Raw genomic sequence first — 12,798 nt, forward strand, 5'->3', positions numbered from 1 at the left:
ATTGGAGCCCCTGCTCTGTGATGGATCGTTCTAGTCTAATATGTTTCAATTACACTGTTGTCTTATAGACTAATCCTCCCTAATACTGTCTGTGTTATGTGTGTTACGTACATTATTTATATTTAATGGATCAAGCATGTACACACACACCACCTCCGTTGACAACAACGGAGGAACAGAACATAGCCCTTCAGTAGTGAAGGAGACTTAACATAGTACACACTCCAACTGATTCATGAAATACACTACTGGAAGCAGTTTGTGAGAGCCCAGTGACGAGACACATTTTTCGTTTATATATATATATATATATGTGTCTCCTCCAGTTCACAGTATAACCTGGTCCCAGATTGGTTCATGCCGTCTTGCCAAACGCTATAGTCATTGTCATGGGCCAAATAATGACCATAGGAGTTGGCAAGACGGCACAAACAGATCTGGGACCAGGCTATTATAATGAAGTATTATCTAGGGCCATTTGTATTTCAATAAGCTGGTTTCAACATGATTGAATCTACATATTGATTTGTGCTCCCTTGGTAAGGGCTGTGTGTGCACGTGTGTGCACGTGTTTGTTCCAGCATGCATGCTTGCGTAACTGTGTGTCGGAGGGGCCTTAGAGGGGCCTTATCTGAAGCTAATGAATGCAGACAAGGTGTGTGTGTGTGAAGCCTGGGGTCACTTAGCAGCAGCCAGTGTTGCGACCTGCTAGCCTCGGCATTTAGCTTTATCCTCTGAGGCTATGTCATCATCATCCTGGCATATCTGTGGCTAGGTGGACAAGAATGCTATTGTTGTTTGCATAGGTAGGATGTCTTCATTCACGCTAAAGACTATACTGTGTCGGTCATTTTTTTTTTGCAACAAGTTAGTTTCATCATACAGCTCAATGTATGTTCAGTAGGATCGACAGCTAGCTGCCTTGTTTTTCTCCCCAGTGGACTGTACAACACGGCCAACGAGCGAACAAAGTCGCCTAAATTCCCCACGGCTCGTGGACGCACCCCGTCAGGAGGCAGCGAGAACGAGCCTTCCCAGAACAGACGCAGGTGTGTACTCCTCACCTTTGTCCTTTTCACCTGTCAACCTATCTCACCTCTCCTCCCAATACCTTAGCTGACACTGGTATGAACTGTCCATAAATTGTCCAGGTGTACCCTGTGCTGGTAGAGGTGTGTCCCCTTCACCTAGGGCTAGATTATATCAGTAAAATGTTCACTATGTTGTTTTGGCAGTGTTGGAGGTGAAACTGCGTTAGAGCTGTCAAATCCACAAGCGGTTCCTTCTGTAAACCATTGGATGCAACGAAACCACCCGAATTTATAATCCGACAAATCCCATGCAGCCGCGTTTACAAGTTCAAACACTCGAATAGGCGGCGGTCTATTGTCTACACCTTGATTAGACTGATATAGGCTATAAATTAACATGAAGACATGCATTAGCCTACACTTTCTAACGCCACTTTAAACTTCTGACATGGTAGGGATAATAAGGAAGGGAATGGTATGACACAAGAGCAGCCGCTCACCTATTTGTCAGCTCATACTTCAGTTACACCTCCAAAACATCTGCCAAGCAGATGGTCTACCAACGCAGGTTGGTCCTTAAGTGCCTATTTACGCAACCGTGCGTCAATCTAAGTAACATTAATTTTTAAAATTCCCTTAAAAAATCTGTCAGTTTAAGCTAGAGATATATTTTTTTGCATGGGCTGCGTCTCAATCCACCGCATCCGCCTATGGTGTCCTTCCGCATCTGCCTTTGGAAGCTACAGCGGTGTTTGTCAAACCATGAGACATCGTGAAAGTCGGTCTTCCAATGAAAACTTTTCCTTCAAAACTGTATTCCTTATGTTCCTTTTTTTGTGTCTTATGTCTTTTTTTGCCATTTCCGAATATGCGTATTTGTTTAATATTTTATATTTTAATATTTTCTTATTTTGTTCATTTGGTTTTATTATTTTTTTGGTGTTTAACTTTTAAACATGTTTTTTTTATATATATTTTTCAATTTCGTGGTATCCAATTGGTAGTTACAGTCTTGTCTCATTGCTGCAACTCCCGTACGGACTCGGGAGACGCGAAGGTCGAGAGCCGTGCGTCCTCCGAAACACAACCCAACCAAGCTACACTGCTTCTTGACACAATGCCCACTTAACCCGGAAGCCAGCCGCACCAACGCGTCGGAGGAAACACCGTACACCATGCGACGGTGTTACCACAGGAGTCGCTAGTGCGCGATGGGATAAGGACATCCCTGCCGGCCAAACCCTCCCCTAACCCGGACGACGCTGGGCCAATTGTGCGCCGCCCCATGAGTCTCACGGTCGCGGCCGGCTGCGACAGAGGCTGGACTCTAACCCAGAATCTCTAGTGGCACAGCTAGACCACTGCGCCACTCGGGAGGCCCTATTCAATGTGTTTCTATGGGCTAATGTAAATGCCAAATTCAATATTTTATAAAATATTTTTTTAATATACACTACCGTTCAAAAGTTTGGGGTCACTTAGAAAAGTCCTTGTTTTCCATGAAAACATACATGAAATGAACATAGGAAACAGTCAAGACGTTGACAAGGTTATAAATAATTATTTTTAATTTAAATAATAATTGTCCTTCAAACTTTGCTCTCGTCAAAGAATCCTCCATTTTCAGCAATTACAGCCTTGCAGACCTTTGGCATTCTAGTTGTCAATTTGTTGAGGTAATCTGAAGAGATTACACCCCATGCTCCCTGAAGCACCTCCCACAAGTTGGATTGGCTTGATGGGCACTTCTTACGTACCATACGGTCAAGTTGCTCCCACAACAGCTCAATAGGGTTGAGATCTGGTGACTGTGCTGGCCACTCCATTATAGACAGAATACCAGCTGAATGCTTCTTCCCTAAATAGTACTTGCATAGTTTGGAGCTGTGCTTTGGGTCATTGTCCTGTTGTAGGAGGAAATTGGCTCAAATTAAGCGCCGTCCACAGGGTATGGTATGGCGTTGCAAAATGGAGTGATACCCTTCCTTCTTCAAGATCCCTTTTACCCTGTACAAATCTCCCACTTTACCACCACCAAAGCACCCCCAGACCATCACATTGCCTCCACCATGCTTGACAGATGGTGTCAAGCACTCCTCCAGCAACTTTTCATTTTTTCTGCATTTCACGAATGTTCTTTGTGATCCGAACAACTCAAACTTAGATTAGTCTGTCCATAACACTTTTTTCCAATCTTCCTCTGTCCAGTGTCTGTGTTCTTTGCCCATCTTAATCTTTTCTTTTTATTGGCCAGTCTGAGATATGGCTTTTTCTTTGCAACTCTGCCTAAAAGGCCAGCATCCCGGAGTTGCCTCTTCACTGTTGACGTTGAGACTGATGTTTTGCGGGTACTATTTAATGAAGCTGCCAGTTTAGGACTTGTGAGGCGTCTGTTTCTCAAACTAGACACTCTAAAGTACTTGTCCTCTTGCTCAGTTGTGCACCGGGGCCTCCCACTCTTTCTATTCTGGTTAGAGCCAGTTTGCGCTGTTCTGTGAAGGGAGTAGTACACAGCGTTGTATGAGATTTTCAGTTTCTTGGCAATTTCTCACATGGAATAGCCTTCATTTCTCAGAACAAGAATAGACTGTTGAGTTTCAGAAGAAAGTTCTTTGTTTCTGGCCATTTTGAGGCCTGTAATCAAACCTACAAATGCTGATGGTCCAGATACTCAACTAGTCTAAAGAAGGCCAGTTGTATTGCTTCTTTAATCAGTACAACAGTTTTCATTTGTGCTAACATAATTGCAAAAGTGTTTTAAAATTATAAAACTTGGATTAGCTAACACAGTGTGCCATTGGAACACAGGAGTGATGGTTGCTGATAATGGGCCTCTGAAGGCCTGTGTAGATACTCCATTAAAAAAAAAGTATGCCGTTTCCAGCTACAATAGTTATTTACAACATTAACAATATCTACACTGTATTTCTGATCAATTTTGTTATTTTAATGGACAACAAAAAAATGCTTTTCTTTCAAAAACAAGGACATTTCTAAGTGACCCCGAACTTTTGAACGGTAGTGTATATATTTTTATACCTAAAGGGGTCCTAAAATTCGAAATCAAATAGCTAAATGATCCATCATAAAACAATTTCATATGTTAGCTTAGTACTTTAGACTTTGAGGCCCTAGCCAATAACATTTCACCTGTCAACCATAATAACTGACAGTTATATGGGCTATCCATAGCCTTACCAGGTGTGTCCAGGTAGGTGTGCCTGTTGCAGGTAGAAAGTGAACGTCCGGTAGTGACAGGAGGAATACATCCGCTGCTGTTGCTCCTTCAGTCATTTCCCTGTTGAAAAGTACATTCATAGATGTAGACAGATATTTCACCGGCTGTATAAATGTGAAGCATCCATTTGGTGTTTCCACTCACTACCAAATATGGTAGTGAGAGGAAGCCCAGTGGCTGGCAGTGGGAGAAGATTGATTTTGGCCGACATTCTGCAAATTTTGTCATTGATGAAACATTTGATCTGAATACAGTTTTCTCTTCTTAAAACTATAGGGTAAAGTTTGAAAAAATTGTGTTGTTTAGAAGGAGTGCAAAGGCGAATTTAGGTATTGCACACGTGCAGTGCACAGAGTTGGTGTTCCCGAACCGAAACATGCAAATATTTGCTAGCACGCGCCAATAGGATCTCGCTAGCTTGTGCTTGGCTCTGCCCACTATGACTCATTTGTTCCCATTGGAAACAGTCTGTCTTGGGTTAGTTATAAAAATCTTTGCTATATCTATGGGATAATGTTGCCTTCTAGTGGTGTCATGTGGAACTGTCCGATTGCGTTCCGCACAATATTGTGTGTACAACGTAACATTTTAACCTTGTAATAGCTGTTAAATTGTTCCTATACAAGCAGTTAACTACAAAAAAAAGATTGTGAAGACATTGTTTAAATTGCCTTGTAAATGTGACAATACTGTATTGAAGCTACTGAAAGGGCATAGTAGTATGTTTGTACTAGGCCATTGTAGTAATCAAATAAAATGTAATATGATGATTCGTAAAGGTTAGTCTGGTCTGTCTGTTGTGCGGCAGAGATGCAGAGTTTCTGGGTAGAAACAGTGAATCAGATTGCCCCGAGGGTGCGATGGAGTAGTCTCTTTGAATAAAACAGATACTGATGATTAGCATAAAGCATGGCTGGATAGATGCTCTCTGAATGTTTATGATTGTTAAAACATTTTAAACTCATAAACCTCCGTTTTAATAAGATTTGTAACATGACAGTGACATTCCTCTGATGTTTTATAGTAAAAACATGACAGTGACACAGTGAAAATAATATAACAGTAAACATGATAGTGACACTTCTGTGATCTGGTCCCTCAGGAAAGGCCAGGCCAGTGATCCAACAGATCCCCAGCAGCAGAACAAACAGCAGAGGAGAAGGTATAGTTAACTTACAGAACTAAATAGTAAATTCTTAAAATTCTCAACCTCTGTCCTGTTTTCAACTACACATCTTTACATACACATTGACTTGATGAGTCAGACGAGTGGAAAGCCAGTGACCAGCCCACATGGTCGTTGATGTGCTGTATTTTTTTGTCCACCATCACAGTTGTACACAGATTACAGTTTACTCATTGTGTGGTTCTGTCTTTCAGTAGTTACATTAGTCCTAGAGTCATTTCTGTAAAAGTAAGCGTTAACCCTCTCACTCATCCCCTCTCCCACGCACTTTTGTCCTCTCTCCCTGAAAGGTCATACACAAACAACATTCCATCTCATTCTCTTTCTCCTCATAAACCTTTTAACCCCGTTTTATTCAATGCCTCCCACCTGCAGGTCACGTTCCCGTGGCAACACCAGTAGTGGCAGCGAGTCTGAGAACTCCACCCGGGATCATCGTAAAAAGAGGAACCGGTGAGTGATGTCACTGTGCTTCCTACAAGTAGACATTACATATGCAAAGCTCTATAGTAAACTACTACTACTTCACCCTCATATGTTGTACATGGTGGAATTGCTCCCAAGACAACTATTTTCCTAAGCCAGTGTCTGTAGTGGACATTGTAAATTGAAGAGAGAAAGCATATTATCAGGCTGCTATTGTTGTCTGAATGATACCAGATCTTATTGAACAGCTATATCATATTGTAGGCCCACAATGTTCCCCTAGCCGGATCATACCACACACTACAGACCGTATAAATATCTCAGCGCATGACACAGCAAAACGAACTAGGAAGAAAATGAAAGAGTATATTTCACGGAAACCTGTTGTGAAAATGGTGATGTATGTAATGTATCGGTTGGTGAGGTCCCTGAGGTAGTGTTAGATGTATCATGTGTCATAGTAGTTGCAAGTTGCAACCGTACTGTCATCTCTGTGTTTGTCTGTGCAGATGGGATGAGGTTTTAGTGCATCTTCAGGTCTATCGTGTAGATATGCTTGTTTTGTATTTTCAGTGTAACATGGTTCTACTGTATAATAACTCATATAACTGGTATTGATTATGATTGTATTATAATTTATCTTCCAGGTCTCGTCAAGAGAATGAGATGGTGGACTCTGGTCCTCAGTGGGAAGCTGTGCTCCGCCGTCAGAAGGAGAGGTCTCAGAACGACCCAAGCCACCGCCGCTCACGACACCGCTCTCGATCGTAACTTACGCAGACTACACCACACACACACACACACACACACACACACACACACACACACACACACACACACACACACACACACACACACACACACGCACACACACACACACACACACACACACACACACACACACACACACACACACACACACACACACACACACACACACACACACACACACACACACACACACACACACACACACACACACACACACACACACACACACACACACACACACACACACACACACACACACACACACACACACACACACACACACACACACACACACACACACACACGGCGGCAGGGTAGCCTAGTGGTTAGAGCGCTGGACTAGTAACCGAAAGGTTGCAAGATCGAATCCCTGAGCTGACAAGGTAAAAGTCTGTCGTTCTGCCCCTGAACAAGGCACTGTTCCTAGGCCGTCATTGAAAATAAGAATTTGTTCTTAACTGACTTGCCTAGTTAAATAAATGCAAAATATATATTTTTTTCTTAAAGCACACAAACCCTCCTTCCCTGTCCTCCCTGCTCCAGAGACCCCCACCTCAGACCCGACCTGGGGAAATGATTTAAGCTCTTAGATACAACATTATTGGGTACCACCTCAATTCCAAGACACAGAGAATAATGTTCATTCATTTCAATACAACCTCCCTGTCAGATGGTCCCTCTTATAAATAACCCTTCAACTATTAACCCCTGTAATTCTGTGACGTCTTCCAGGCGGAGTCCAGACGTGCAGGCTAAGGAACAACTGTGGAAACACATCCAGTAAGTCCCATGACTCCAGTTATGAGGTTCAACAGTGGTCTTTTAGAAATTGGCCTTTGATCATGTGTTATGGAAAGTGAAATGTGTGACACTGTAATAACTTGACTAAGCATTCATGAACTATTTATAAAGTGTATACTATTGAAAAAGGTGTACTTGCACAGCCTTCAAAGGTTGTTGAAACAGCATTGTCTCTAGGGTTATGGGAAGAGAGATAATAACATGTCCTGGTGGTCTTATCCCTATAGGAAGGAGCTGGTGGACCCGGCTCCAGACCTCACAGAGGATCAGCTGAAGGAGATCCCCTACAAGAAAGTGGAGTGAGTAACTGCTCTTCCCTTCCTCATTAGATTAGATAGATAAGGATGAAAAATGGTCTAAAGGACAATCACAGATAGCTATGAATTTATAATGCTGAGTCAATACGTTGGGGGTAAGGTTTCTTGATCTGCACTTCGATAAGAAAATAAGAGATTCAAAGCTCGGCTCGTGTGAATTATTGAATCGTTATTTCATAGTCGTCCACCCTGTAGAGATACATTGTGCTCCAGATAGACCACTATCTCACCGCCTCTGAAGTTGATGGATTCAGTATAGAGAGAGGCCTTATATCCCTTAGGCTGAATAAGAGGTAGGCCTACTGTCCTACACATGAGATGAAGGGAATGATTTTATGTTCATCCCTTCCTTCCAGAACCCAAGGAGACCCAATAAAAATCCGGCACTCTCATTCTCCCCGGAGCTTCCGTCAGTACCGGCGCTCCCAGTGCTCCGAAGGGGAGAGATCCGTGCTCTCTGAGGTCAAGTGAGTCTAAACTGGTCTCAGGCCAGATCGTATGGTTTTTCACTGTGCAGAGTCTCACTAGAAATGTATCTCGGGTGGGATTCAATCCGAAGCGTGTTATAGAGGGCTGCCTACAATGCGCCTTTGAAAGGCAATTACCGACGTTCGCGGAGATCGCATTCACGGTAAATGCTGCAAATGACTGCCCAATTGGAAGTGACCTTTAAAAATGTCTAGCGCGCTGCAACGCGCCTCAATATTGAACCTCGGGCTAGACCCTAGTTTATTCATTGTGCCGACACTTGATGCCAATGGTTCTTTCCTGTATTGTTCAGCACCGTTAGACACGATAGTGGGAGTGACGGTACGCTTTGTAAATAATATGTACTGTATCATATGATTCAAGTTTTATCCTGTTTATGTCTTCCAAGATCTAACACATCCCTACCCACTCCACAGCGCCCGGACAGATCTTGTTCCCCCATTACCTGTGACACGAACAGCAGACATCCCAGGTTCCAGCTCAACCCCCTCTCAGGTAAGTCAGACTCCTTTTGCTGTGGTCAGTGCCACACGTACTACCTCTGACAAAGGCTGTGAGGCAGGAATTTTAGAAATTAATAAAAATGATACTTTGCAAGCGCATAGCGGAGCGCTTTCTTTCCTTTGAATGACAGCGCTACATGTCTAAAGTACAATACTAGATTTTATTACCAGATCCTCTAGTCAGTTGATTCATCTCCCAGCACTGATTTCGGTGTGTTTTGTTGTGCGTTTTCCAGAAGAAGCACGGATCCAAAGACACCCCGCTCTCAGAGATCATCGAGCATGATGTGAAGAGCAGCGCTAAGGTGGTGAAGACTGTCCACTCTCCCAGGACCAAGGTTGAGACGTGACCTGACCAAAACACAACCCCCACCGCAGAAACAATGCCACAATCTCCCACCCACACAAAACGTCAAGACCACCCTGATTTCTTGAAAGACAAAAAAGAACTTGTGAAATACAATGGAGGGAGCTGTATAGTAGGCCAGTGACAAGCCCCCCTTGAAATACTCCTGTGTGTGTGTGTATGTACAGTAACGTTATGTGTTAGATAATGCATGGACAAAAATGTCACTGGTCTATGTGCCAGTATGCTCTGCTGTCTTTTGGACCACACTGGAAACCCTGTACAGTATCTTCACATCATTTATACAAGCGCATTTCAGGCTTAAGTCCCTGTTGAGTAAGCCTGGTCTCGTATCTGTTTGTGCTGTATAGCCAAGTCCACAACTACCATAGGCTATACAGCACAAACAGATCTGAGATCTGGCTAGTCCTGAGTGGGGGAAAATATACTGTAGCTGCAGATGGTCTATGTCTAGAGCAAGTCGTACAACTACTCTCTTTGTCACCTGTTCATGCACGTAGCAACAGTTGATAATTAAGCGGCAAAACCTTTTCAGGTATTTTAAACGTCGGATAAGTGTTTTATAATAACACATTCAGTTATTTCAACACTGATAAGAGTTCTACAATAAAACAGAATTTCAGATGTTTTTTTTTTTTTAGCACATTGATTTCAGTCCAACGCTCACATGAAGGCTGAGGATGAGACTATGAATTGCGTAGCGAACACTGCACAGTGGAGGTCCGACTGCGATCAATCATGTTTTCCTATGCATTTGCCTCCGATTTGGTTTGCGTTATTATTATACAAACACAGTATTAAAACAGTGTTTCACTCATACATGTTGAGCTCCATATGGACATTGAGTGTGCGTCTGAAATGGCACCCTATTCCATATATAGTGCACTACTTTTGACCAGACTCTTACTGGCCCTGGTAAAACAATGATTTGCTATAGGGGATAGGGTGCCATTTCAGATGCAGACTGGGTTATTATATTGTCAAGTCAGGTGTGTTTACTGTAAGTATTCTCTACTGTAGGAACCTTTGCTGCTGGACCCCATTTTGTTTTGCTCATGAGTACTGAATAACTTTTGTATTTCTCTGCTGTTTTAAGGTTTAAAAAAAAAAAAAGTCACTTAGAACTGTGTAGCTACACTGTACAGTTGTTAAACTGGAATTTCAGTCCTTTTCAATAAATAAATTCAATATGTCTCAAATATCATTTTATGTTTCCTGATATTGTCAAATGCTCTGGAGGGGTGGTCCATGAGCTCCAATCTGCCTTTTCTACTTGGGCCGTCCTCCACTGGCTCTGGTTTGGTTTGATTTGATTTTGTATTGTTTCTATGGTTAACCTGTCACCGCCAGAGGGAGCTATATGACCAGAATTTGCTCTGTAATGGTTGACTGTCGTAAGACTATTTGAAGACTAAAACTCGAGACCAAGATGATCATGTGTAACATGATAACGCATTGATAATGGATTGCATCTGTATCTGCTTTTTCCTTCTACGCTTTTCAGAATGTCACTTAGTGTGACCTGATAGATTTTTCTTGACCTGACTGCCATGTCTTTGTTCACCTATCCCAATAGTGTGCCGTTTGGTTCTTTAATCTTTTATATTTTTTTAAGCGCATGCTTGCAAACTTGCTCATAGTATTGCTGAGTCATTACTTCCTAACCTGGTTCTCTGTGGTGATTAGCGTCTGGGATGACTCACTCTGTCTGGCTGGAATGACAAGATAGAAAAAGGCAGAGGTGAAGAAGTAGTTTAGCAGCTGCTACAGCAGGGGTAGGTAGCTAGATTCAGTAGTTTAGCAGCTGCTACAGCAGGGGTAGGCAGCTAGATTCAGTAGTTTAGCAGCTGCTACAGCAGGGGTAGGCAGCTAGATTCAGTAGTTTAGCAGCTGCTACAGCAGGGGTAGGCAGCTAGATTCAGTAGTTTAGCAGCTGCTACAGCAGGGGTAGGCAGCTAGATTCAGTAGTTAAGCAGCTGCTACAGCAGGGGTAGGCAGCTAGATTCAGTAGTTTAGCAGCAGCTACAGCAGGGGTAGGTAGCTAGATTCAGTAGTTTAGCAGCTGCTACAGCAGGAGTAGGCAATTAGATTCAGCCATGAATTCCTGGTGATTTTACAATCTTTTTTTAACCTAAAAACTCAAATCCCCCCCCCTCTAACTGTTATTTATTTTTTTTAAATGGAAGGGGAACGAGCTACAGCGGTGTTTGTCAGACCATGAGACAATTGGTCTTCTCATGAAAACCTCAGTAGCGTCCCAACGGTTTGGCCTACAAACAAATATGACCCCAATGTAGAAAGGGACTAGTCTGAAGGTACAAATTAATGGAAGTTGAGGGAGGTATGCACCCCCCTCAAAGGCTTAGACTTTTAGAGGTTAATAATGAATACTGCCAATAATTCTATACACACCCGTGTGAAATAGGCCCACAGCAACAACAGTTACTAATTGTTACAGCAAGCAAACTGCTCAGCGATTTGATTTGTCACCGAGTGTGTTGACGGCTGCATGACGAACGGCAAGGCGTCTGAGCTCCGGTTGTATCCTGACTTCAACTCAACTGAATGACTCAAGACTTTGTCCTGGGGATCATGATATGATTCTGCCAGCATTCTTCGATTCATAGACTTCATTGATCTGATACAGCCTCCCTGCCTTCCCTCCTATGGTCTGAGATGTAGCCTATGATATGTAGCCTCTCGCAGCTTCCACAGATTCATTTCCACTTACCTGATATACCCTGCCACCCCATTCCTCTGACTCGTGTCATCTCCTCACATCTGCACTGGAGCCCGTCACGATTTTAATGTGTTACGTCACCGTACCAGCAAGCCGTACCAAATGCACTCATTCACCTCTTTCAAGGAAAGGATATGAACAGGACCAGGTAGTAGAAGATTATACTATGCCAAGCATGAAAGGAGAGTGACTGTACTTGTGAATGTGTCAAGTTAGGAGAGACGGTTTGTGTTTACTTGAGACACCTTTTGTTTAGCCTTTTCACTAATGCACACATTCTTTTTGAGAATACAGATCATTTGTGTAATCATTTCTTCATCTGCTTCTTCCTCAATCATCATAGCATACCAAAATTCTTCAACCAACCAATTACATTTGAATTATATCCATGTCTAATGCCCTGCAAGCATCCTTTGCTCCCAGAGGACAACAGCATGTAGCAATAGTCCTCGACTTGCTATAAACAGGAAATGGTAACGTCCCGCTTCTCTTCAACGCAGATTCAATGCTGCAGGATTGTTTTGAGAATACTGATTGAACATATTCCAAAGATTCATTCACCCATGACTCATCCATCCATTATGAAAACTCTCAAAAGACTGAATACTCACAAAGCTGCCTGCCCAGATGACATCCCTGGCCGCGTCCTCTGAGTGTATGTTGACCAGATGGCGGGCATCTTCTCGGACAACTTCAACCTGTCCCCGTCCCAGTCTGTAGTCCCCATCTGATTCAAGGAGACCAAGGAAGTGCTTCGAGAGGCTGGTCATGGCCCACATCAAGGCCAGCATGCCAGGCACACTGGACCCCATCTAATTTGCCTACTGCTCGAACAGATCCACAGAAGATGCCATTCCATCACTATTCACAGAGATGAGAATGCTGTTCATTGACTACAGCTCAGCATTCAACAATATTATTCCCTCCAA

General features: G+C 43.0%; 1 protein-coding gene across 2 annotated transcripts in view; it reads left to right on the forward strand.

The window, feature by feature from the left end:
* LOC106561913 (band 4.1-like protein 4) overlaps positions 1 to 10,333 on the forward strand; it is a 98,655-nt gene extending 88,322 nt beyond the window's left edge. For both annotated transcript variants that reach the window (XM_014126271.3, XM_014126282.3), the window contains exons 16-24: positions 939 to 1,049; positions 5,372 to 5,431; positions 5,831 to 5,908; positions 6,529 to 6,648; positions 7,385 to 7,432; positions 7,681 to 7,752; positions 8,127 to 8,237; positions 8,676 to 8,754; positions 8,999 to 10,333. In XM_014126271.3, the coding sequence (XP_013981746.1) occupies positions 939 to 1,049; positions 5,372 to 5,431; positions 5,831 to 5,908; positions 6,529 to 6,648; positions 7,385 to 7,432; positions 7,681 to 7,752; positions 8,127 to 8,237; positions 8,676 to 8,754; positions 8,999 to 9,112 (793 nt within the window). In that variant the 3' untranslated portion in view covers positions 9,113 to 10,333. The remainder of the gene's footprint in view (positions 1 to 938; positions 1,050 to 5,371; positions 5,432 to 5,830; positions 5,909 to 6,528; positions 6,649 to 7,384; positions 7,433 to 7,680; positions 7,753 to 8,126; positions 8,238 to 8,675; positions 8,755 to 8,998) is intronic.
* Positions 10,334 to 12,798: the final 2,465 nt, after the last annotated feature.

Source organism: Salmo salar, chromosome 01 (assembly GCF_965601325.2).
Source record: "Salmo salar chromosome 01, fSalSal1, whole genome shotgun sequence".
NCBI classification, from domain to species: Eukaryota; Metazoa; Chordata; class Actinopteri; order Salmoniformes; family Salmonidae; genus Salmo; species Salmo salar.